At 47.1% G+C, this 27,309-nt stretch overlaps 1 protein-coding gene across 1 annotated transcript in view; it reads right to left on the bottom strand.

Annotated features, from left to right (window-relative positions):
• LOC144170078 (uncharacterized) overlaps positions 1-24,567 on the bottom strand; it is a 34,796-nt gene extending 10,229 nt beyond the window's left edge. The window contains exons 1-2 of the mRNA XM_077699626.1: positions 24,125-24,567; positions 3,278-3,658 (exon numbers count right to left, since the gene is read on the bottom strand). Coding sequence (XP_077555752.1) covers positions 3,299-3,658; positions 24,125-24,169 — 405 coding nt within the window. The 5' untranslated portion in view covers positions 24,170-24,567 and the 3' untranslated portion in view covers positions 3,278-3,298. The remainder of the gene's footprint in view (positions 1-3,277; positions 3,659-24,124) is intronic.
• Positions 24,568-27,309: the final 2,742 nt, after the last annotated feature.

Here is a 27,309-nt window from a genome sequence, read left to right as displayed (position 1 = left end):
ACCACCGACCCCTCCTTTATAACTTTTATTGCCCTCGCCAAGCCCGAGCGCCGTTATTAGGCGATTGCCGAGAATCAACAGAAGCACGCATGGGCGTATACACGACCGAAAGCCGCCGCTCCCGAGCATGCAGCCGCCGCCGTTCCCACCTCAAATTCCCCATCACCGAATAGCTCGAATCCCGCCCGTTTGAAGAGCAACTTAGCCGGTTGGAGCGCCAGCGCAAGCCCATAATTTTGCTTAAGCTTGAAAATCTTTCCGCGCGACATTTTCACCGTTGTGTATCACCCCTAACTATGCGCCCATCGCCGGTTGCCGGTTTATGTTTGGACATGTCGGGTGTGGAAGCAGGCCGGCGTGCGCGCACAGCTGGGCTTCATGCCGTAGTTCTGTAGTGCTGGTGGGAGATTTAAACGTGGAAGACTCATGGCTCAAAGCGCCCTGTCCGCTGTCGTCCGTAATCGAGCGCTTTGGGTCTGGGTTGGTGCGCAGACAGAGAGTAATATGCCTACAACAGGGGAAAGAAACGGAGAGCGACACGTTTGTCCTCTAAGAATAAAGCTGGAAGCCTTGCAGGTTTTAACACGCTATGGCTCGGACGCATGTCGTTCGCTTGTAGGAGGAAGAGCGGAAACTGAAGACGGGTCGGCCCGAACAGAAACGCGAATGGGCACAGAGAACTACGCAAAGGCGCCTCAGGTTCTAGCTTGTCGAGTAACAGCGAATCCCTCCTAGGTGAAGACCAACATACCGGCTTGTATAGCGCACGTGATCCAATATCACTAGTTCAGCGTAAAGAGGTTTCAGAGCGATATTTTCGACGGTGCATTTCACTTCTAAGCACACGCACGTAACCAGTTGCCGGTTTATGCGTGCGCGGGTGGGGAGTAGAGGGGGGTGGGAGGGCATGAACGCGCAGCTATAGGTTTTATGCCCTTTCTGATGACATGTCTGCTGCCCTGGCGGGAAATTTAAACGCGGACGACAAACGGCCCTATCTGACCTGTCCGATCTCCTCAGTGGTCGAGCGCATTGGGTTGGCGTGTTACACAACCGACGCGGAAGGGAAAACGACAGCTCCATGTTTGTCCGCTAGAATAAAGCTCGGATCATTCCATGTTTCATCCAGTAAATTGGCTAGAAAGTATGCTCCATCGCAAATTGCAAAAAAAACTTCTTTTGTTTCGTGCACATCGCTTCGCAGGTCATCCTTCTTCAGAGTGGAAGGGCACTAATTTTTTTTATTTCCTGCGGATTGGACGCATGCTGTTTTTCGCGGGCTGTGCTTTCACTCTCTATGACGATTCCGTGGTTCAGCTTCAACGCAGCCCACTAAATTGAGCAATCCATGTAGCCAACAATAAAATCTTGGCGAATAACGATGTTGAGCCTATGCTTTGGCTCAAAAGTTCGCTCTCCGCTGTGGGTTCGCGCAATGGAAGTACATGATGTTCTGTATTACGTAATGCACAGAGCAGATCCCATTTTTGAGTTCTGCGTAACTTTGTGAGCCAGCACTGCAAGTTATGCAAACCGAATTAATAAAAATGAAATTTTTGCTTAAAAAACGATCGTACTAGTCTGTGAAGGACAGGCTTCAGTAAACTCGAATTGCTTTACCTGGCGCTCACATCTCAAAAGCAACCGGGTGGACAAGAGCATTGCTTCTTCTATTTGCAGTCCAGTGACTCTCTATATATAAAAATTCGAACACACAGCCACAAACACCACTCACGACTCCTGTAACATTGGATGTCTTGTCGTCCCGTAAAGCGGCTTTTATTTTTAGATTTAGGTGAAGTTACACGTAACATCGGAAAAACAAGAATAAAAGAAAATGGCATACCTGTTTTTCACAGCTTTCAGAGTCTACTCCTTTTGTACAGGCCTCAGCAGAGCTGCTGAATACAATTGCTCGTGTTCAAATGAGTAAACGAATGCTTGTTTTTGAAAATACTGTAAAACACAATACAGCGGTGGTGTGTATTATTCCTAGCTATCCGCCCCAAAACGTGGTTATGAAGGGCGGTTTGATGGGGTAGTGCGATACTGGAGCTTCGACGTCCTGTTTCTAGCAAAAACTAGAGACAGTTAAGTATAAAATAAAAACGTTCAGGAGTGAAAGGGAGACAAAGTACTTTAAACTCGCTACCTGCACCGTGTAGGCCCATACAGCCCCACTCTGAACTTGAAGTGGCGTTAAAACTAAGAGAATGATGCCAGGTGGCCAGGGTTGAAATGTCGGAATTCTTTTTGTTCTTAAACGAACAACGTGCGCACTGGGTGTAAAAGCGGAATGATTTAGTCGGAAACAATATAAAGGTGGCCAGACTTATCCTATACGCAACTCAAGAACACAATTTTGGAGCTCGTGAAAAGGTCTCAGATAGTGCGTTCCTGATAATTTCTTTTTGTCCAGTCGTGGTGGCCCGTGCATGGCTCGTCACTAATATAGCTATGGAGCAGCGCACATCCAAACGATGTGCCACATACCAGTCACAATTGGCTACCACTTTGAGTGATTAAATTTATAGAATGAACAGATCCGAGCTCGTCCAGTTCCTCAAATTTGCGCCTTTTTACCTTGTACCTGACATAATTACGGTCCAGTTTATCTGGCCTCCTTGACCGGGGCTGCGAGGACCATGGAGCCGCCGCCGACGGAGCCAGCCAGTACCTCCTAATTATGAGCTAGCAGAATTGGAAAGTTTACCGCTAATATTTTGCTGCATTTGTGAAAAATCTACGGATTTCTCTCCGAGAAAGAAACTACTGTGGTCGTTGTTTCGAAGCCACTGAGTTCCCTTTTTGTGAGACTTTCCGCTGATTGTTGTTATGCCAATTTCGCTAAGTTCTCTTATTATATTTATTGTTGTTTCGCTAAATATCAGAAGAGCAAGAGTTTGTGCTTAAGTTTGTGTCTCCGTTAGATTAATCTAAGTGCCGCAAATGTTTCAGTACGAAGGTCACTCTTTCTTCATGAAACTCTGGCCTCGTGTTGCTCGCGGCTGTGAACAGCTGTTTATGCGCACGACATCACCACTTCGATCAGTGGCTAATGCGGACGAATTTTCGTGAGAACGTAACGAAAGCTTTTTCTGGTGCCATCACCGCCTCGTGAATTCTTATGTGCACGGCTGGTGACACTGTGTTGAAGCCTGTGTACCTAAGACCCCATTAATGCCACTTCGCTGTTAACTCTTGCTTCCCAGTATAACACCTCGCAAAATGAGCATACTGCCAGGAAAGGGTTTTGTGCTTTCCCAATTTGTCTTGCCTGCCGAGGGAAGCAGAGGATTCAACGCCTCATCAGGTACTGGCCACCCAGGACTCCCGGCATGAATGCGGCGTGCTCGTGGCCCATGGTGCCTCCAATGCCCATTCTTCCGGCGTACAGCTGCTGGGATTCGGACTGCTGGAGCAGGGCGCTGTACGGACTGCGCACCACGTATTCCGGCTCGTGCACGTAGTCCCGATGCCCATGTCCGTATCCCCGGCTCCGGTGTCCATGACTGTCCTCGCCGTCGTGGATGGTGCGCACCATGAAGCCGTGCGGATAGTATTCGCCACCCGCGTACGTATGATGATGGCCTATGTCCGCGGTGGCATCACTCGTCACCGCCGCCAACCAGCAGGTAAGCAGGGCCAAGAATGAGATCTGCGTCAGCATGCGCTAATGGTGAGAACAATTTCAGGCATTCCCTACATGCCCGAATGCACCCATAACGTTTAGTTTAACGCCGTCAGTTACCGTGGTACCAAGTCAGTTACAAAGTTGCCAACTACCCTTTTCCCACGTGTAGGACGGCGAAATGGGACAAAGACTGGCTAATATTCCTGCCTTTTTTACCTTCTTTCCTTCCTTCTTTCTAACTAATTTTTGTGCATGAGGACTAAGAGGGCCCACCCCGTGAAGTTTGTGCGTACACTCTGAAGCCTATCACAGTGTTTCATACCCAAAGAGCTCACCCCGGAAGTGTATTAAAGAACGCGTAAAAGATGGATAAATAGCTCAGTCCTTTCAGTCAGTGAACAAAAAAAAAAAAGTTCTCTAAATCAACCAAGCACGCAGTAACTTCGATCAAAAATAACTTGTCTTGAAGTTGCACTTCGCGTAATCGCAGTGTGGTTCTTGTCGCTCTACTGTTAGTCCGCAAGCAGCAGGAGGGTCTACAACAAGAAATCTGTGCCCGTGCACGAAGCCTCTGAAATGACTAAAGCTTTTGGGTGGACTGTGAAGCAAGAGCCAATGACATTACTGTGGGAGCGCCAAGAGGCAAAGAACGAACGACTGCATATCGGAGACAAAAAAGGACGCGTGAAGTCAGTACGGGCCCCGCCGGATCTGTGCAGCAGGGCGGCGGGGTTGTGCGCTGTCCCATGTTGTTGGGGGAGACGTTATGGTCAGAATTCAAAGAAAATGTCCGTCCCAGAGGAGAGGAAACGTTTGCTTACAGCTATTTAACAGCGAGTTTGAAGGGGGGGGGGGGGACAGGAAGTCGGCTGACGGGTTCCCCAGCTTGGTGCACACCCTCGCCGAAACGGGCGCGTCTGAAGTAATGACGATGGGACGGTCACTGATGCCCCTTGTAACTATCTCGTAAATATGAGATTTCGTAAGGTGCAAATAAACCAATACATATAAAGAAAGGAAAACAGTCGGCCAATCTGCTTAAACTCCAGCATTCAGAATAGGGTCACGCAACAGCTGACCATGGGTTCCGCTTGGGCTCCACACGAGCATCACCTTCATCGAAATCACCTTCATGATCTTCAGTGGGACAAGTCCCAGATTTTTTATTTACACCGAAGGTGAAACCAATGGCCTCTGGTGGCGATGCCAGGGTGTCATTCGCTGTTTATTAAAGACGTTTTTCAGCCGATAACGGTGCATTTGGTCTATGTAGACCAACTTTCATTTAGCCTTTAGAGTCCACTGAGTTACGAGCAAGCAGCATCATTTCCAATGGTGATAGTAAAGCGTTCGCTTGGTTTAGTACATAACCAAAGTTTCTCCTGTTCCCTCATAGACAATTCAGTTGTGCTCTAATTGGTCCTTCCAAGTGTCGCATGTTTACGCAGCTTTAGTAGTGACACGGTATGACAACTTTTAGACCTTTATTCTTCTATCAAGACCGCGTATGAAGCAAGCTGTCTTTGAGTTTATTGACATCTATTTCATTTCTGCATTCTTTAATAAAATGGTTTCTATATATATACAGGGGGATCGAAGTTAAGTCGACAGGTGCTTTAAAAATTAGGCACTTAGATATACGTGAAGACCACCTGTAAAGTGATGTTACGCGCCCAGGGGGACACAGAATGAGCTGGTAATTATTGATGCAAGTGGCCCAATTATCCAAAATGAATAATGAACTTTCTAATGGCTGCACTAAGCAGGCTTGTTTGTATTGAACAGTTAGATGCAATCGTGTTTCTCCGCAGTTTCATTCGGCAGAATTCTTGTAGCACATCCGTACTCCGAGATATCGAACTTCGAAATTTAATTGCCGTCTGCATTATTACGCATGCAAGAAAGTAGGACCGGCGCAAAGCTCCTTCCTTTTGTGACGTGCCTGCGGTCGGCGATGTTTTGTCTGAGAACTGGTGGAGGCATAGGCAAATGTGAGAACTGGCACCCTTGGGGACTCGGCTGGCGTTATCGCAATCGGCAGTACTCGTAAATGCTATCGAAACACAAAACAAATGGGAGCAGCTTTGCGCCGGGCTTCTCTTCTTCACTGCTTACCGTGCGCAATTATGCGAACGGCAATTAAACTTCGCCGTTCAATATCTCGGAGTACGAATGCGCTAGAAGAATTCTGCCAAATGAAACTGCGTAGAAACATGATTGCGCCCAACTTTTCAATGCAAACATGCCGCTTACTGAAGCCTCTAAAAAGTTAATTATTCAATTTTACTTACTGTAGAGGTGGTCTTCAGGTACACCTAAGAGCCTAATTAAAAAAAAATACCAGTCGACTTAATTTGGATCATCCTGTATATTTCAATGACATATGGCACCCGCAAATTTGGGCCTGTGCACCCTCCACCATCTTTCAGTGCCCTCCTTAAGTAGTACAAATACAACCGGTTCGCCCGGTGATCACAGTAGTATGGAATGAGAACGAGGCCGTTCCCCCTCAATCAGCCGGTATTGTGTACACCGCACCTCACCACACTCTTTCCTCTTCGCCAAGGCTTTGAGCACTTTAGTAGGTCCTAGAATGCTGTCGCATTTCGAACAATTTTGGCACTGAGAACGACGGTGGGGGGGGAGGGGGGAATCTGTACCGAATAAGGCTTTAAAAATACACTTGCGTGCTTATCAGTGCCCCAACGCTTGTCGGACGAAGCCGATGGAGAGCACGAAGGAAAATTTTCTAATAGACTTCACTACCCTACAGGCAACAAAGAGGACTGATCCCTATGAGGCTTACATTGCGATAAATGTTTTGTGGGAACGTGGGACGCAGCCACATAGCGGAGGTAAGGGGGCGGCCACAATCTGCCATATGAAGGGCACGCACGTGGTCTTGCATTTGCATTATAGTAGATATGCTTCAATTGGCGATTGTTGTATTACGAACACAGATGGTACGTTTCAGTAGACAATATAAACTCACGCAGGTCATCGTAACGCTTTGTCCCCACTACTGTTTGAAGCGGAGAACGGCGCATGATACGACTTTCGGACAAGGTTCGTAGCAAAGCAAAAGACAAGGGTATTTGTATTTTCGTTGTTGTTGTCGTTGTTGTCGTTGTTAATGATGATGCTTTTTGTTGTAGATGTTGACCATTGTTGCTGCTGCTGTTGAATCACAACCGCTACTAGGGTGAATTTATTGACCGCCATATAAAACAGGCATTAGCCATTCAAAAGTTATCTCATGAATTTCTGTCAGCTGATGTTCCTTACTGTCAGGTGATGTTCCTTAATATCACCCACTAGTTATTGTTTCGGCCACAAATACCACTAAAATAATTTTTGTGCTTGCTGCTTTCTTTAGTTTGATAGCTCTAGAAACGGTACAATTAAACGAGAGAATCATCATTTATCACTTTAGTCACTTTTTTAACTGAAGATACGTTCATAGCCTTCCTTTTCGTCTCGCTATTTTTAATCGCATTCACTAGACACCTCTCAACATTTAGAAAAATCGATATGTGCGCTCGTAGAACGTGATTCCGTTGATTTATTGATTGTGGGGTTTTACGCGCCGAAGCTACGCCTGGGCTACGCGGCGCGCTATAGTGTAAGGCCCCGGATTAATTGTGACTACCTAGGCATCTTTAACGTGTGCCGAAATATGGAAACGTGAGCGTTATTCCTTTCTCCTCCATTATAAAAGTGGCTGCCATGGCCGGGGACAAAACCCCGTCCTTGGGCTCAGCACCACAACGGCTCAGCCACTGAGGCACTGCCGGGACTTATTGTCATCTTATCCAGATTCACGCAGCATGCTTACAACCGAAACTATTTTTCAAATTTGCCTTACGTTGCTGCGAAGTATGCAACTTTGCGTGCGTTATCGTCCTGTGACTCTTCATTCAAATAATTTTTCAAAACATATTAAAATTCGTCATGAAGAGAGAGTTAAAAATAATCTGTCGGTGGATAATAGATGTTTGAGCGGAACTTTATTTGCCATCAAGTGTTGGCGAAGTCCTAAGTAACGTCCTCCGTTGTATAGCCACGCATTTATCGTGGCTCCCGCGTGGGTCCTGAGGCTACCTTTCCTTCAGAATTTGGTTTGGGTAGCCAGTCGTTCAAAGAGGAAGGAAACGGGCTGGTGGTACAGGGAAATTGAAACCATGGGTAAACCCTTATGACATGCACAATATTCCGGGAACCCGCTGCAATGTATGAAGCGATCCGTTCGGGGCTTATTGAGTAACTTGTACGTGGGGTGCTGCTTCGGCAGCGGGTTTGTTGGTATGGGACGCAGGATGGCCGCGTGCCGCCCGGAGGCGTCGGCGAGACTATGTGTGAAAGGGCGCCGGGATTCTCGGGCGGCCTAGAGAAATTCTATCCCTCTCGTAGAACGGTTGTTCTGAGCTGACGCCACCTGTGTAATCATTGTCTATTGGGTGAGCGCAAAATGGTCAACATTCACTCTCGTGTTGCTCTCTCCTACCCTTTCCCGCTCCGGAGCCTTCCTACGTGCATTCATGTCCGCCAGCCAATGCCGCTTCTCGGAAACTATGCAATATAGTTGACAGTTTGTCTAGCGTTCCCCAGGCGGCGTTCTTACGCCTTCTTGTTTGCACCATACCTGTCTGTCTTGGCCTGTCGCTGATACAACCGCCTTTGCCACGGCGGACGCAAAACCACTTCTGCTGCCGCAGGCTAATCCCGGCTTTTTCGCGCTTGCCTACTTAGATGACGTGCCACGAAACTTTCTGAGTGGAGCATCCCCCTCTGTCCCCTCCACATTTCGGCCTTGTTTTGTCAACGCTGTTTGCCCTCCGCACCGGTACGCAGTTCTAAAATTGAAAACTGTACTTTGGAAGCGACAAGACAGCGTCGCTGGGCCCCCAGCTGCTTATCCTTTTGTTTTCTATATTCTCCTGAAAATTACAAGCACGAGATATTTTTTAAAGTAATTGTGGAAGTCAGCGCTTGAACAAAACATGTGCACCCAATTTTTTCTTCACCACATCCTCCAGAGAAAAAAATATCAGTAAAATAATGGTTGTACCATCCGAAAATATACTTCTCCTGGTTGCTATTTGTCTACCTGACAATTAATATGTCCTGACATTATTCCAGTTCTGCGTCCATCAGTCATCTTTCGAAAAATGGAAAGCTATGAAGCGAAGCGACACGTGGAACGAGACCCCCAGTGCGACCCAGTGCGCCCCAGAACTAGCGCCAAGTCATGGCAAAGATGTGAGCGAAACGGCTCTTGAAACCCTACAGGCAAGCTTGCAGACACACGTCGTAGAAGTGGGTGCGGTGTTCGCCACTCGCGAGCAGTTACGTAAGGCGGGAGGTCCACCAGCGCGCGCCATAAAGCGGATGAGTGCCCGAACTAAGCGTCCCTACCGCTCCCATTGAAAAGCGGGCGACGCGTTAGGCAATGTTTATACAGGCGGCGTTGTTCTGAGTCGTGTCACTCCGCGAGTGTGGTGGCTGCCTCAAAAACCGCGAGCTTGGGGACAAGCGTTGGAACGCTAATTTTTTTCCTCTGAGTCGTGTCCCAAAGTCCAGATGATATGTGCCATTCATGGTTTTGTGTCAAGTGGGTGTGGAGAGGTCCCTCCAAATGGTGTGTGAGTTTGTTGCTCAGGGAGATAGATAGATAGATAGATAGATAGATAGATAGATAGATAGATAGATAGATAGATAGATAGATAGATAGATAGATAGATAGATAGATAGATAGATAGATAGATAGATAGATAGATAGATAGATAGATAGATAGATAGATAGATATAGATGGATGGATGGATGGAGAGAGAGAGAGAGAGAGAACGTTTATTGAAACAACAGGGACGGTGTGGGGGAGAAAAAGAGTTAGGAGCTGTGGGTGGTCATCCTAGTCCGTCATTCCACGTGCCGCGGCTGCCATCCTCGCCAGAGAGATCCCCAGGGCCTCCTGGTCTTTGAGCTGGCAGCTCTGCAATCTGCCCTCCCACTGCTCAAGAGTAAGGGATCTGGGTGGTGGAGGGTTGGTGGGGTGCGTCCAGATGAGATGAGCTGGGGGGTTAGGCTAATCGGATTGGGGTAGTTAAGTGGGAAGTTAGTAGGAGAGATGTGGTGGAGATGGAGGTTTTTGTAATACGTGTTGGTTCGAAGTGGGCGGCGCCAAATGCGGGCGTGAGTGGTAGGAAGGGAAGGGTGGAGAGGTGGATAGGTGATTCGGATTGCTCTATAGTGGTAGAGGATGTCAATGTGGGTTTGGGAGAGGGGCTTAAGGGAGTTTGCAATGCTGGCTGCGTTGTTGGCCTCTTTGGAATGCCCGGTAAAGGAGAGCTCGGGCGGTTGCGTGTGCCACCTCGTTCGCAGGGAGGGCAGTATGGCTCGGTGCCCACACTATGCGGGCACGAGGGAGGGTGGGGCATTCAGAAAGGATGGCCAGGTTAAGGGGTATTCACACGACGGAGTGTTTCAGCGGAGAAATCCGAGGAAGGTCGTGACGTCACCGCAGGCGGACTTCCACTCGGCCAACTCCTTCGCTCACACGGAGGATGCGTCTGTCGGACGGACATCAGTGTTCGCAGTCGCCTATCTCTAAAGCAGAGCTGCCGTAGCACCGCCGATTCCGCTACGGCGGCAATTTGTGCTAAAACCCCTACGTACTGATCCTGTCAGCCGCCCGAAAATTGGCCGTGGGCGTGATGTAGGCGCTGCCGCCGGTAGAGAACGGCGCGCGACGCGCGAGTCACTGGGTGGGCCCGCCTACGGGCCCGCATACAGATATTAGGCTTAACAGTGCGGGGAATATTCGATTGCCGCTCTCGCAAGCGGCGCAGATGTCGATTTTTAATGCAACTTTCCATCACATAATTATCCCCTTTCTCGCATGTGCAGCTCTGTTTGCGCCTCGGGGAGCGATAACAAGCTATCGCTCGAGCTACCTGCGCCGGTCTGCGCCACTTCGCGGCCGCGGCCGCCGCTTGCTCAGCGACTGTGCTGGTATACGCGGCTCGCTCAGTGCGCCTGTCGTGTGCGCGGGGCATTTTCGCGTCCATTGTAATAAGAAGCAATAAAACTAAAGTGCCTGCAACCGCTCTAGAACTTGAGTCGCGGCTAGCTGCCCGACGAGCAGACGAAATCCCGCCGCATCCGCCGCCAAGCATCGGATCGTTTGTAGCTCGCGAGCAGAAGCTCCGACCTCCGATGGGAGCGGTGCGCCGGAGAGAAACCGTGACGTAGAGGTCACGTGATGCGCACTCCTAGGAGTCAAACGGCGGTTTTATCCTTCGTGTGAATACCCCTTTAAGAGCCGAGACTCCTCCGAGCGCAAAATGACGGCAGTTAGCTTGAGAGTCGGACAGAATCGTTATGCTGAGAGTTGTGCCGAGCAGAAGCTGTAGTCCTCCTTTCTGAACAGGCTGAACTCCGCACGTCTTCAGTCTTCTAATTGCTTTTTCTTCTAAAACAGCAGTCCGGGTGTCCACCCTTGTTTATTTCATTCTTAATGGCTATAAACCTGCCATAGCTTGTCTAGAGCGGGCATTGGTTTCTACTTTATTTTATTGCCACTTTTACCAATTCTTCTGGACAGTACTTCCGTGTCCGCACCTCCACATCCAAGATTAAATCAGAAAAAATTCAGCCGCCTTCGCAATTGGGATACGAATACTGAAGAAACAGCGGAGTTAGTGGTCTTCACTAGGTTTAACTTGGCTTTTTCTATAGCTTTAGCTTTGCATTTCTTTTGCATTTTGCAGTTGGTGCAGAGCCGACGCCGTCTGTCTCAACTAGGATAACACCTGCACGTCAGAGGTTACGTCATCATTAGGCGCCGCCCCTCCTCGATTCGCGCCTCCCCACCGGAACATCTGCGCCACGACGCACACTCCCCACACCTACTCGTCGGCTCCTTGCCTCCTGGTCACTACCCTCACACTTCTTGGCCTAGCGTTTTCCTCCTCTCCACATTGCTGCGCCGATTTTTGAGCTTCGCCCGGCATAGTTGGAACTTAAGCTTAAGCAGCTTCGCTGTTAAAACAACAAAGTTTCTCTGATGTGATCTGAGAGGCAGGGGAACACGTGATAAGTATTGGAAATATTGGGGGAAATGGGGTATATAGGTGGTAGTGCGCTCAAGGGCGGCAACCGAAGCACAGGGCCCCAGATGCAGCAGCTTTTTTTCTTGCCCTCTCAATCAGCTCATGGTCTTCAGGTGACGGGATGGTCACAGTTGGCTCTCATGGGTTGCCAGCAGTGCATTGTGTAATGGTTCAGTTGGGCTCCATTGAGCATACCCTTGGACATGACCAGGCTGCGTGGATGTTTTCCGTATTGAGCACAGATTTAGGTTCTCTGCTTGTAGATTTGTGGATGTATGGGATGGTTTTTATCAAGCTAAAAGTTTGCGATTCTTCGCCCTAAAGATCCCCTTGTGGCAAGGGAAAGGACCGCTTTCATAGGCGTAGGATGAGGAGACGTTCTTCATATTTTCCAGGGAGTGGAGGCGGGTAGTCATGGTCTCAAGGAGCATGGTATACGAGTTCGCGTGCTTATTAGTCGGCTGTCTCGTACTCTTGCAGGCCCTCGTGTTTTGGTGTCCGTTTAACGTTGTGCACTTTACCCTGTTGTGGACGCAATAGCCCAGCATCGGTTGGTTGAAAGGGCCGTCGCAGCCGGCACCACGAATGGGGTCCTGAAATGAGGACACTACTCCACTTTTCTTCCTAACAAAGAAGTTTATTCTTTCTCTCTGTCTTTCTGAAGCGCTTTGGTATTCCGTCCGCAGGCAACAGTCTAATGTTATTTAGAGATTCTGTAATTATGTTCAACTTTTATTCCATTATTTTGCTAGGCGTATTGCCCGTGGGATGGCTCTAATTTCGGCATATTACGACCACTATGTCAGTATTCAACACTCTTAAAGCCACTGAAGAATTACCCAAGAGTCACACCGTCTGATTTCCTAGCCATGAATGTACGGACAGTAACGAGACTTCATGCTATTGCTCCCGCGTACATACACCAGGCCATTACCCGAGAAAGGCCGTCAACGCTCTCTGCTGCCTCCAAAACGGAACGACTACTCCAGTACCCGGACGTCCTGGCGTACTACAGACATGGCAGAAAAAGAATAATTCTCGCCACCTCATTCTCGGTTAACGAGCGCTCTCAGGCGACTACAGAGAAATTACTATCCCGAGCAGCACCTTCCTTCATGTTATCTACCCCACTCAGTATCCCTCCCTTTGCAATTTACCTCCCTCATCTCGCACCCTGTACCAGCAGGCCACTGGGTCGATCACATGTTCATCCTGCCGTCCAGTCGTTTCTTCTGCGGAGGGGTGCCTGTCTTGCATTAGGATGGCCTATCCCAGTCTTGGTGATTTTCGCTAAGAGAGTGGCTTCTTTGACTGCTTAAAACACGTTATAAACGTCCAATTTGAGAAACATTTTGCTAACCGTGAAAAATTGGAATTTCAGGGCTGCCTTATATGCTGCATTTATTATCAAAAAGGCGCGAAAAAGTCTGTACTGGAAATTGCGTTAATAGAGTTTTTTTTTCGGAGTGGGTAAGTTTGTGGTACGGCTTGCTGTACGATATTCGACACATGAGCACTGCCTGCAAGTGTCTTATCCTTTCATATGTTGTCATTCCTGGTTTTCTCCTGGCAATGTGTTTAAAGTATGTGCCAATTGGTTAGAGATTTTCTGTATTTTGGCGATTGTGAAATCGGCTCTGCAGGTTCTTTGTAGGGCCACACCAAGTATCCTTGCGTGACTGTTTTCTGGGATGACATCATGTCATATTTTTAGGGGGATTTTTTTTACTTGTCCGCGTGGGTCTTGGCATCCATCGCTTGCCAGAAAGAGCTTGCGGCGGTGCCACTGATGCGGGAAATTCGAAAATACTATATACTTGCGTTTAAGCCTAATCTTTTAATCTTAAATCTTAACTACTGAAGGTAGGCTCGCACCCAGGACAGTTCCTACAATGTACTCCCCGGTGTAGACACGTTAACAGCGATACCCCAAGTTCTGAGGTTTGTAGGAAGAAGCCCCAACGACAGTTGATCCCATGTGCCACAAACGTAGTTTACGGCATACCTTTATTGTGTGGCAGAAAATATATCGGGCAAACGGGGAGATGTGTTAATGATAGGCTAAAGGAACACAGTTACAACGTGGAAAAGAGCAAAAGTGGTCATCTGGGAGTACAGTGTAGGGACTGTCCTGGGTGCGAGCCTATCTTCCGTAGTACCGCAACATTGTGTAAAAATAAGCATAAACTGACGAGGGAGATTATTGAGGTTCATAAAATAGCAAAAAAGAAGAAAAGTGTGTAAGCGTCCCTTCTGTCGCGCTATCATCAAAAGAAATCAACTATCTAGACGGTCTGTAAGCACATGGTGGTAGTGATGTCGTGGTGGAATTGTCATATTTCATTTTCCCATGTTATGTGTCGATTTCTTTGTTGCCTTGATTTCTGCTGTATTTATATGCCAAACGTCAGAGCAATAAACTTCAGTTGTTAGTCAGCACCTGTGTGTCGTGCTCTCCCTATCGTCGTCGTTTCTTGTTTGCACTGCGAATTCAAGAGTTGTTAAAAGCTTAAGTTTGCGACTTTTTAATGCATTTGCTCATTGAGCCAAGAGCCACCTACCAGTGCCATGTAAGACGCATGTGCTTTGTAGAAGTTCCCACATACACGTATTTTACACCTGCATGTGCCCTTACCTTACAGTTGGTTTCAGAAAAAAACATTTAGACGAGTTCCACCAATTTTTCATCATTCACAATTTATGAAATTACAAATAATATTTCGGCAGAATCTATCGGGCGGCGACACCTCCTTTAACGTTTCTTCCTCTTTTCCTTTAATGAACAATTGCTGCTGTGGTGAGGTCCGAATTTCAATTCAAAGGACGATACTTTAACCGAAATAGTCCGTCTGGTTTATAAAATTAGTGTTGATTTTCGATCTTCTGAAACTATGTTTGAAGCCCCTAGAAAGGCCTCCAAAAATGGTGAATGAATGCTTCCAGTCCTTAAATTAAGTTTCCACGAAATGTTTAAGCTAGTTATTGCTGCTCTACAAACACGGGATAACTTAAAAACTAACTGAAAACATGTTTAGCTCTTTTCGACGTTCCAAGTGCGGTCTTTCTTTGCTGGCGGGTGTTACGCCATTGTGGCCGATGTGGCTGCTATTGGCGGCGTGCGTTTATTCGCAGCTATAAAAGTATTCGATAGCTGCTTTAAAAAACGTCAAAGTAAAATCAAAGCAGATAATTAAAAATGAAACTGCAGCAGTGAGCAAATGGTGGAGCGCTTTTCTATGCTGAAAACGTTTATAGCGGAATAAGTTGGAAAGCTAGAGTTGTTGGTTGTTCTTTCTAATATACAACTCCCTTGTTTAAATAGCGCTGCACACACACAGAAACAGCAGACACAAGGACGGCCACAGGTCGTGCATTCGTTGTGCTTACAGCCTCAAACCCGAGAGTGAAAGCGTTATATACTAGCACCCCTGCATGCCCCCGTTTCTGAAATCTAGGCCACTGCGGCTATTTTTCCAAAGGGGGCGGAAAATAAAACTACCGCTAGTAGAGGCCCTGCATGTTAAAGACTCCAAGATGGTCTAAAGTATTCCGTAACCGGCCAGACGATGCGCCTCGTAGCCCCGGTGGAGCTTCGACCCGGAAAGCACGAATTTGTATCTCGTGGACGAACTGGTTCCACAAATTGCGGTGATTGTTTGAGCAATTTTTTTATTGTTAGCAATTGTGAATCTCCTGACATCCTTATTTGTCCGTTGACTAGATTTCCCTCCTTACATAACACTCCGTTCTTGTTTCGCAATACTTTCCAGTGAATTTTCGCTGTTGGTCTTGTAAGTAATGGAAACAAACTCCTGTACGGAATAAAACAAAGTCTTTCCGAGAAAGTTTCTGACATAAAAAGCTGCCACATTTGTCTGCGCCAAGCATTTATGAATTCCTCCCTCAGACGCAGCGAAAGGTCACTCATGTGCGTTGCGACAAATTAACCTGGACAGTTCTTTATTTCTTTTTAGTCTATGGATCGCCCTTACTCGAGCATGCCTTGTATCCGCATGCTAGAAAGAAGGGGGTCTTAATTCGTAGTGCTGGGTCTCTAAAAAAAGAGGCATCCATAACGAAAGTTTGTAAGACAAAATTATGTGAGTTTTTCAGGTCAACACTTGGCTTCCCAAACTTACCGCTATATTAGGTCTAAGAAACTTTCATTTTGGCCATTTTAAAGCCACCTTAAATACGTAAGGACTCCCTGAACAAGGCAAAGTCATACCATAATAATTCCAAGTTGTTTGGCATGCAACTATAATAACACTACAAGACCTCAGAATTACTTTTAAATGGTCCTCAACATCAGCGAGAACCCGCAATGAAAACTCCGGGATGCCTTTTCAGAAAGGTAATTTTTTCCACAGTTTTGTCCCTCACTTTCTTTTAGCCCCATTGTTTTGTAGCATGCTCACTTCATTGCAAGCGATTAGCATAGGTGATTTTTGCAACCGAGTGAAGTCGCTTGCGAAAGGAGCACGCAGATGTAGTCTAAACGAGCGCTAATCAGGTCCTCTCCTTTGTACATGTTACCACCATAGAAGTTCGGAGAGTAAAATAAGCCATTCGCGCATTAGGATAAACTTGTAGGAGTGAGCAAGCTTCCCTTGTTTTGATAAATTTTTGGCGCTTTTTTGAATGGTTGCTAACTGTGGGGCTCGCTGCGGGAATTCATTCTAACGCAGGGTCGCCAAGCAGAAAGAGAGGATCCAAGGTACTTGTTTTTTTGTTACTTGTTCAAAACAAAATTGCCATATGATTTAAGGCACATGAAGAACTAATTGAGAGTTCCTGTTTTTATAAAAAAATATAGCTTCATTCGTGAGCGCAATTTCCGGGAAACTACGGAGAATTACAGTAGCTTGACATCAAAAATCATAACCGCTTGTAGGGAACCCGAAGTTGCGTGGTTTTGTGACGCCAAATACTTTCCTGTACGGGAAAGGCATTTCCTGGAGAGGTTCAGGCATCCGCATCCGTGTACGTGCCCCAAAAAGCAGGCTGGCTATTTTGGAATGACAGAGAGCTCCCGCTAGGGTGAGAGCCTCTGCACTGAGTCGTGCCTGTGGCATTTTCCTCAAATCTCTAGGCAGTATCGTGATCACGGGCCGTGAAACAAAGAAAATACGTGTATGCAGCGCCTAGACTAGTGGAGGAGCTCATGCTAGCGGCGAGGGCTGCTTCCTCATCCTCGCTCCGACTGCCCGCTCGAGGGTGCGCTCGCTACACTTCGCGTTCTGGGCTTGCTTGCCGCAATATAAAAAATAGCAGACATTTTTATACAACAGTTAAGTAGCGCGGTACCGTTTGCTGACCGACGCATGGCGATGAGCATTAAGCGTGCACCTGCTCGGTCTTTCAACAAAAACTAGGCGTATGACCCCGCGCCCGTGTACCGATAAAGCAAAACGAGGTTATTAAGCAACGTCAAGTGCAGGTCCGGATTGGATTGGATTGGAAAAAACTTTATTGAGGCCTGCAGAACGCGCGCGCGCGCACGTTGACCAGGCCTGGGGCGTCCTCGTGGTGATTTTGTGGCTCGTTTCCCTCTTCCCCGTTGCCGGAGCTTCGGGGTCCTGCCTCACCGTCGGCTCGAGGTCCTGCTCGACGGCCCAGCATCGGTGCTACCAGTGCATTCAGTATAGTTTTCGGACTACTGATGATCAACCACAACTCATGGATGGACAGCTAACCAGAAAGCACTATTAAAACATTTTTAGCGTTTGCTTCTTCGATTCCATCAAACACCACCAGCCGATCTATCTATCTGTCCTTCCTCCTTACGTTCGTGTTGTGTTGCCGACTCATTCGGACACCATACCACAGGAGTTAGAACAAAAAGGTGATTTAGAATTCCTCCTCTGAGGAATTTTTCACCCTAGTTTAAGCTGTCAAGTGACGGCATTGTTTTAGTTTGAACACCGGATTTGGTGCAACCAAAAAAGCTACATTGTTGCTACATTGTGATTTAACGGAGTTTTCTAGAATATCCGCTCACGGCACACAGCCACTTAAATTTTGCGCGTGCATCTATCTGTACCCGTTTGTGTTGAAATGTACATATTTTTACTTTTTGAAATGTATGGTTGGACGGAATCCTGTCTGGTCGGAGTGGGTCATGATTCAACGGAGAATAAAAACACCGAACAAAAAATATATTTCGTAAAATAAAAGACGTTTCGGCTCCCACACGGGAGCCTTGTTCACGTCTTTTATTTTATGAAATATATTTATTGGTCGGTGTTTTTATTCTCCGTTGAATCATTTTTGCTTTTTGTTGGTTTGGGGTTCTTTACTGTTTCGGCGCCGGGTACTCTACTTTTTTGTTCATCTTTTGCTTTAAAGTTTTGTTTCTTTCTTTTATCGCGTGCCGTTTTTTTACATTTCATTTTTGTTTTATTCTTATTTGTGGTTTCAACAATCGCCCACATTCATCCTACTTGACTGGAATCATCCCCATCTGGCGTAGCAAGCACTGCCGCTAGCATGGCTGGCTGACTGCTCCTGTTCGGATTAAACAGCTCCCTCCCTCCCTCCCTCCCTCCCTCCCTCCCTCCCTCCCTTCCCCATCTATCTATCTATCTATCTATCTATCTATCTATCTATCTATCTATCTATCTATCTATCTATCTATCTATCTATCTATCTATCTATCTATCTATCTATCTATCTATCTATCTATCTATCTATCTATCTATCTATCTATCTATCTATCTATCTATCTATCTATCTATCTATCTATCTATCTATCTATCTATCTATCTCTTCTCTAAATGAAAAGAAGCACGTAAAATGTTAATGGCCCAGTCGGTCATACCGGAATTGCTGATAACTTACCGTGACATATTTGGTACACGAAAAGTTGAATTGAAGCTGTGAAAAATAATGTAAGTTTTGTACATCATAGTCGAAAGGAATAGGTGTCATATTGTCGCTAGCAACTCCGCTTTGATGGTAACGTTGTACAGGTCGACATGGTACCAAATGCGGTTCAAAAGCACAACTGTCCGCAACTTCCTCGTTCCAGACCAATTGCACACGATAGCAGTAACACCTGCCCAGTACGAAATTTGTATGGCGTACCCAATCAAACTCACTCCGACTTGTTTTTCGAGCAGGATAGGACGCCTCTGTGTAAGTAGTTTTACAACTTTATTCTTTGCGTGATAAGCGCGTGCTTTCCAAACGTTGATCAAGTTTTTAAAGTTACACTGTGTGTTCAAATCGTGTACTTAAACATAGTGTGTTTCGTACCCTGCCCGTCCGATGAAAAACAAGGGTTTGGAGCTTTAAGGCGTGTAATAGCCCTCAGCACGAATGTGGCATATGAATGTTTAATGTTGTCATCTATAAAACTGGGCCCATGGTTTCTACACTGGGTTTGTTTGCTACCGACAAGGCGGTGTTCGTGCGCTGCGACGGTTGCGGCGTCAGCCACTTTCGCCGGGGTCATGATAATTCTCAACGAAGTGAAGATGGAACAAACTTATGAAAAATGTATGCAGTCTCTTGCTAACTTTAACACCAAAGGGAGCACAGTCTTTGTATGTGTCTAAGGTCACACTATAGGCCGGAACACAGTATAGGTACATGTGCGAAACCCAACAGTGGATGTAGTTGAAGGTTAAATGCGGAATATAAAGAAAATAGACCTTCAATAACGAATTGGAAATGTGCGTGGCGAGCGAAATACATGGAGACTTTCTTCTTGTAAAGAACAAATGACGTATACCTCCCACGTAAACAGAGCCTTTCCGCGGTGCTCACAGGCTCTACTAACCAATACGCGTTCACAGTTGCTTAAGAAATGGAGAGGCTACAAAAGCCTATTAAGGTGCAATAAAGTCTTCAATCCTCTCAGGGTTCAAAAACAATATCGCAAAAAACATTTCACTGCGGAGGTGTAGACGAAGGTACAGTTGCTATGACACTAGCCCTGAAGTCGCAGTTTCGGCTTCTTGTCCGGCTGAAGAAACTGTCAATAAGAAAAAAGAGTCGCTTTATGCTAAATTTCACTTTTACATGAAGCATTGATACTTGGAAAATTTCTTTACGTTTCGACAACCCTGCCTTGCTCGTTTCACAATTTCTTTAACTTCTATACCTTGTATGGTGCTTGAGCACATAATCTACTCTAGCGTGGCAACCCATCTTGAAAACAACTCCTTCTTTTTTAAAAATCAGCATGGCTTTCGCCGAGGTTTTTCTTATGAATCACAACTTTTTGAGTTTATGACGGACCTCCACGTAAACCTCGACTCTTCATTTCAAACCGATGACATCTTCCTCGATTTTTCTAAGGCGTTCGATCGCGTTCCTCATCAACGACTTATGTCCTGAAATACCTTCCGCCGATGTATGGATGTACATGTAGCCAAATAAAGCAATGTATTTGCAATCTCCTCCCGCAAGAATTTTGTTAAAGCGATGAGTATTAGCTGAGAAATCGTAAATAAAAAACCGCGCATTATCGTCGCTCCGCGTTTCCTCCTCCTTTCGACTTACTCTCCGCTGTTGACGGCGCGCGAGCCTTGCCTCCCATGATGCTGCGCTCCGCAGCGGTGACGTACTTCCGCTATTGCGCTGCTCAGACTGTCATCTGCTACGGGCAAGCTTTGTTGACACCATGAATCCCTCAAGGCTGGAAAAGCGAACGAAAAATCTGGCCGCATGAATGCGGCGGCCTGGCCTTGCCCTTTCACGGTGTACGCTGCTGGCGGCACATGACTTTTTATCGGCGGCGAACTTGCAGCCGCACGGGGACGGTCGTGCGCTCGTTCCCTTGATGCACCGCGCACTGTTTATCCAAAAAGCGCCGTATCAGATGTGGCCCCACTGGTGCCGGGTCTTATTTTGCGGCGGTGGTAATTCCTGCCGGCGGAATGTGAAAAATAAATATTAAACCGATACAGAACCCGTGCACAAAACGCTTCAATCATGTGACCAGTTCAGCTTGGGGCGACGCGTGGTGGAGAGCGGCAACGTTGGCAAAACATGCTCCGCCGTGGCTCTGAGCTTTCTAGCGCTGGAGCGAGCGCCATTTCTTTGACAATCTCAAACATCGGTTGCCTTGGCAACAAGGCACAAACCGCTCCAGAAGTCAGTTACGGTTGCGTGATCCCGGTACAGCTTGGGGCCCCACTTCGCGACATGTGGGCACTGCAGGCGTACCACTCACTCCCATTGGGAAGTGCGAGATGCGTTTGGCATTACAGGAGGCGATGGTGTGTGTGTTGTGGACGCCTTTGTTTCGCGATGAAATGCGACGTTGTGCTTCTGCGGGTGGATAGTGTTTCCCATGGTCTGGATTATCTTTCTCGAGCGACGTACGACTCAACTTCGCATGGGGTATGTGCAGTGTGCGTGGCTAAAAGCCATCGGCTTGTGCGCCAGAGTTAAGTGACTTGCTGTTCGTCCCCGCAAAGCGCGCGCGAGGTGAGTACCGAATTTACGACGGGCAGGAGGCAACCCATCCTCTGTCAATCGTGGTTCAGACTTTCAACGCATGTTGTGACGTTGTGTTCGTTTGAAACGCATCTCTGGATTGTTTTGAAGTTGAATAAAATGTATGCGTCAAACCCGGGCATTCGGCTCAGGGCGTTCTCTGCGATTGCACGAAAGAAGTGCCACGGGGCTTCAACGCTTTCTTTATGGAACGTACTCAGGTAACAGAATATCCATGTCGTGTTATGGCCGTGTTGCATTCAATACAAACGGTTAAGCGTTTGTTTTACACTTGTTTCGTTTGTCGTAAAATGCCCAAGCACTCCGGCACTTCGCTGACACATCAGCCGGTGAGCCGACGCTGAGCAGACAACTCATCTCTTTGCCGGAAGTGCGTGAAAAACTTTCCTCTCTTAATCTCGACCCGCTCATACTGTCATGGATACAAGCCTTTATCACTAATCGATCCCAATACACCGTCATCGGAGGTCAGCGTTCCTCGACTACAAATGTAATATCTGGCGTACCTCAATGTTCCGTCCTTGGCCCTCTCCTCTTTGTAATTTTTATTAATGACCTTCCCTCAAGTGTTACATCTTCCATACGTCTTTTTGCAGACGATTGTGTCGTTTACCGCCGTATACATGGTAGCTCTGATCAACTTCCCTTACAAAATGATTTAAACGTAATTGAAAATTGGTGTTCTTTATGGATGATGCAACTTAATATTTCTAAATGTAAAGTTATGCAAGTTTCCCGTAAGCGTTCCAACATAAATTATACTTATTCCCTGCAGTGTAACCATCTCGCTCCAGCAGAATCGTACCGATACCTGGGTTTACTCATCAACAGCAAACTAATATGGACTGACCGTATCGCACAGCTTACGGCCGATGCCTCCAAAACATTAGGTTTCATCAGAAGGTCCCTGTCCTGCTCACGAGCCTCAGTTCGTAAACTCCCCTACGAAAGCTACGTCCGTAGTAAACTCGAATATGCTTCTCGAATTTGGAATCCACACCAATCTTATTTAATCGACGCCCTTGAAGCCATTCAGAATCGCGCTGCTCGATTCGTAATCCCCCTATACAATTTCCGCACAAGTGTTATTACTATAAAATTATCACTGTCTCTCAACTCTCTGGATCTTAGACGAAAAATAGCACGCCTTTGTTTATTTCACAAACTGTATTTCAATTTTGCTTACTTACATGGCTCCCTGCTTCTTCCACTAATTCGAACTTCGCACCGTATCTTTAATTCTTTGAGTGTCTAAAATTTAAAAGGTTCAACTAACGCTTTGAACAAATCTTTTCTTCCGTTAACAATTGAGGATTGGAATCGGCTTCCAAATGCAATAGCCAATGAGCGTAATAATCTAAAGTTTAAAACCTTACTCGAAACTCATTTGACAACCACACCGTCGTAATTTCTGTGTATTAGTTGTGTAACCAGTTGCTTTTTTGAAATTTTTATGCCACTTTGAATCGTGATATTAGTTGTATAACGAGTTTTGTTATTATTATTGCCCTGTAATTCCAATTCTTGAATTGTATCCTACTTTATGTTCTTGGTCTGCAATTCCCTTTGTGTATGCTTGTTCGACCCGCCCCCCTTATGTAATACCCTTTCAGGGGCACTTAAGGGTAAATAAATGATAATGATGATGATGATGATGATGATGGTGATGAAATATCGGCACTCGTTAACTCCAATTCTAAGGTATTAACATTCGTTCCGGTTCGTAGTTTATACGCTAACTTAACTATCCGCGAGGATACGCTCCCACAATGCACCTAAGCCATATTCGTTGCTACCAAACTAATAAACTATATCAATGTGGGAGTCCAACGCAGAATTTCACACGAAAAGTGTGATCTGCGCTGCTGTATTACGCAATGCAAACATGACATTTTGCGTTGCGTCACCGCAGGGCAGACTACATTTTATGAGCGAAATTGCATGCATGCCTTACATCTTTCTTAATCGAATTTTCTCTTTTGAACGCATGGGTTGCGCCCTCAGAAGCGCTGTGCCGAAGCAGATAATTAGCAGTTTCGAAGGTATAGTGTGCGTGCGGTTTTTGATTTACTTTTAACGGAGGGAAAAACGACAGCGGACGTTAAAATTCACTTATCATTTTTTTCGGATGGTAGAATAGTCATCGCGGCGCCCCAACTAATTTTTGTTTTTATTTTTTTTAGAACAAATATGCGAACGGAATCCTGAATCTTAGAGTGAGCGTTTCGCAATTCAATCTGACATTCCAAGGCGAGTATTTTTAGACAATTTATTTTGCCGCAAGGCATAGGTGAGGGACTACGAGTTGATGCAGAGGAAACTTCGTTAGATGAACATGAAAGTGTTCGCTTTGCGTATTTGAAGAGAATACTTGTCTCGCGTGCAGGAAACGCCATCGATACTTTCAGTGCGCTGCTGTAGGTGTGTGGACAATAAATTAGTGAGAGATGCACGACGTTTTTAAATTCTCATATATAACAATTGTGTTGTATCATATATGAGATATTATATATAAGTAATTTCCATCACCGCCAGCGTGATGGAAGAGGCTATTAGTTATCAGTAAAAGCTGCTCTTGTTGAGCAGCTTATCGAAGCACGCCGCCCCAATTACCGATTATTCGACAAAAATTCGCACTCTACACACCAAGAATGGATCTGACAGTAGTTTCCATAACTGTATAATTAAATAAAAAGAGTGTAATAGCATCAGTACATATGCACGAGCATTTACACATTTGTACCCACACACATGCATATCCGTACACGCATACATCCACGGCCACCGTTACATTGGCTGTGAGTCAAAGCCCGGTAGGCGTCGTAAGCAAAATACACTTTATGCTGAACGTGGATCGATTTCCTACTCTCGTTTGCTACGCCGAGGGTCGGAGACAAGATAGAGTCTACCCACCTTGATCGGAGACGCCATGTCGCCTCGCAGCCGGCAGCGCAACATCGCCACCTGTGCCGTCCGAAATCCAGAATGGCAAGAAACCTCGCGTGCGTTTGTTTGGGGCCATTTATAGCTTTACTAGGGCAGCACGGATCCCCCCCCTTTGGGGGGAGACGGAATCGGGAAGGGCCACCGGCAGCGCGCTGGACCAGGAAAGAGGGCGGCGTCCAGCCAGCGGCGCCCTTCCTCTGGCAAGACCCCTTCACACGTCATCCACAAACAGCTCGCTATGCTCCCGCGTGAGCCGGCCGTTCCTGTTTTCTCTTCCTCGCGCCGGCCCGCGTTGTACGCTCCGATTCGGCATATGTCTTCGGCTTTGCACAGTTACCAGTTATAGAAAAACCGGCCCGCGCTGGAGACGGCGAGCTCGCCGGCAGAAGGAAGAGCGAAAGGTGGCCGCCGGCCGGAGGGCTTGTCGTCTGCTCTGTCTTGTTTCTCTCACGCCGGCTCCCGCTCTCGCTTTCACTGCTGCCGATGCCGCGCATACGCGCGCCGTTTGCCGGACTACCTTAGCGGCCGCGCTTCTTCGCCGGCCACCCCTTTCACAGAATGTTGCGCACTATATATAGGCGCCACTATGGAGGTCCGCGGAGCGTAGAAGAAGAAACGCGTGCATGCACCACTAAAGCGAGCTGCCGGTTGGGCTGCGGAAGGCGCTGCTGCTGACCGGGTAGGAATTTCAAGAGCGCCCCCGTCACGGCCTTCGTCGGCTGCACGCGCGTCGGGCCATTCCGACGGCGCCTGGGTGTTGTTCTCTCAACCCGACATTCTATGCGTATTGCCGCGGAACGTTGGCAATACCGGAGAATGCGCACCGTATTCTCTGAATTGGAACGGGTCGGCTGGTAGCCTACATGCGCCTCGGTAGTAACAGTATGCTTTTTTATGCTGCATCACCAAAAGAACAACATTCCGAAACTTGGAACGTTTTTTTTAATCGTATGTCTGCAACGATGTTGCTTTCTGTGGGTGGGACATCATAGGTAACATAAAGGTCGGTGATGTCCTACCGACCAATGCTTCTTTTGTGTACGAGTGAATAAGATAAGTACGATACAGTGAAATTCCATTTTCTGTATCACTTTCCTCGAGCAATGAAAACATGGTGATACTGAAAGCATTCGCGAAGAAATAGTCTACTCCTCGGTGAATGCGCCACGGTGAGTTTGAAACAGCCTTGAAACTTGCGAAGTTTTTTTCAGGGGTGTTGAACCCGCGTTTTAACTGAGCGAGAAGACAAGAAAACAGTATGAGGAATTGTTAGATGTCAGGATTTTGGCTTGATGTCTTGAAGCAAAGTCCAAGTTCTAGCCTCGTCTTTTTTAAGAATTGTCTTTACAGGTTTAGCTTATTTAACAGGCCTCCAGCCCTATCTATTCAGGGGTCTCGTACGTTGCCTCCGCCAGTAATACAGCAGTCACAGTCTTAAAATAAACCACGACCGTGTGCGCCAGAACGCCTTAACAATTGCACCACTGCGGTGGCCGCACCACGGGTCCTATCTCGCGATAAGTACGTTGAAGTATCGTTGATCGATACACCCGGCAACTAAGATGACAGGATATTCCGCATTCTCAATGGCAGTTCGAACGCACGGTTGACTTGCTATATTTAGGTAATCAGGGGAAGATCGGCGCGCACCCGGGGGCTTTGACGTCGCCTGTATGGCTGGCCCACAAGTGAAGAGGAAGTGATTAGAGTTGCACTAATAATGGAATGCCCGAGGCTTAAATGGAAGTTCCAGCGTCATGAACACCGCTGGGCACAGCTTCATCGGGCGCTGCAGATTTGATGGAGAGCTTGTTTTTTTTATCGTCTTCTGCTCCCATTGACATCCCGCACTCACTCTACGACAACGAGCAAAATTGGATCTTCAGCTCTGCCTTCTAGGAAGCATTCACGTCGATGTCAGCTCTGGGGCTGAGCACGTGTCGTGAATACGTAGGAAGACGTTTTTTTTAAACGCCGATGTCCGAAGGGACGGCAGAAAAAGGCATGCGGTCAGACGACGGATGAGAAAACTATAATTAAAATCAGTACAGAGGAGAAATCCACGGTGTTGGAAATGACAGAGCGTGTTTCAGTTGTTCTTTGAGACCTAAATAAATGTGTACCAAAAATAACACTTGCCACCTTTTCAAGATGTTCAAGCGAAAAGGACTCGGCGACAATTCCGAAAATGAATAATTTCTTTTTAGAAGAAAAAAAGCTACTGACAATTACTATTTTCCCTATTGCGAAATTTGTGCGCAGCGCGAACTTCAGTCTTCTCGATCACGGCTCATAGCTGCTGCATCTCAGGAAGTCATCGCGTTATCAGCGAACGCATGGCGGCGCGCGCTACTGTGCCGTTATCTCGCAGCGCGTCGCGGCAGCCGAGCATTTTGTTGGAAATTGTGTGTGAACCTCCACGGCGAATGTCATGTGGTTCGGATGAGCCAAGCAACGAGGAGGACGCGAAGCACAACAACCGGTTGCCTCACTAATTGTTGAGCACGCACTCCTGAGTGTTGCAGCGCGCTAACGCAGCACTCACTCGGGGGTTCTCTCAACGGCAGCGATGGTAAGCCTATGCGTCGGAGGCGCGAACTGCTTCGCAGGAAGTGAACGCGTCATCGTCGAGCGCACGACGGCACGCGCTGTTACGGCGTCATCTCGCAGCGTGTCGCCACCGCCCAGCATGTTTCACTGCCTCCCCCCTCACACTTTCTCCATGTGTCACCGCCGCGGAGCGCCCTCCCCCTCACACTTTAGCCAGCCGTTCCTCCTTCGTTCTCTTTCTGCCTTCGGTGTGTCGTACGCCCGCTCGGTTAGCAGGACATTGCTGCCGCCAAACCACAGTAGCGGTCGCCAAAGTGTTGCGCACTAAAAGCGGTCATTCCCGCCATTACGTTCTTCAAATGCCGTTTCTTTCAAATCGATATGATATGCTAAGTGGAAAAGTTCTTTTATTCGGGCGTTTCCGCACTCATGAAATGAGGTCGTTATAAATGCTGAAGAGTGTCATAAAAAGTCCAAGGACCCCTAAGCCCGTTTGCTTCGCGATCCTCCGTTCCACGTCACACTTTTCGATGGCTTCGATCTGGCTCCCACGCCCTACCCCTCAGCTCGCTCCTGCCAACGCGTATTCGGAGAATTAACGG

The sequence above is a fragment of the Haemaphysalis longicornis genome, unplaced genomic scaffold (assembly GCF_048455015.1).
Source record: "Haemaphysalis longicornis isolate Haplotype H1 unplaced genomic scaffold, Haemaphysalis longicornis Haplotype H1 scaffold_1, whole genome shotgun sequence".
Taxonomy (NCBI): domain Eukaryota; kingdom Metazoa; phylum Arthropoda; class Arachnida; order Ixodida; family Ixodidae; genus Haemaphysalis; species Haemaphysalis longicornis.
The sequence above is the reverse complement of the archived record's forward strand: the minus strand, read 5'-3'. Positions and strand labels throughout refer to the sequence as shown.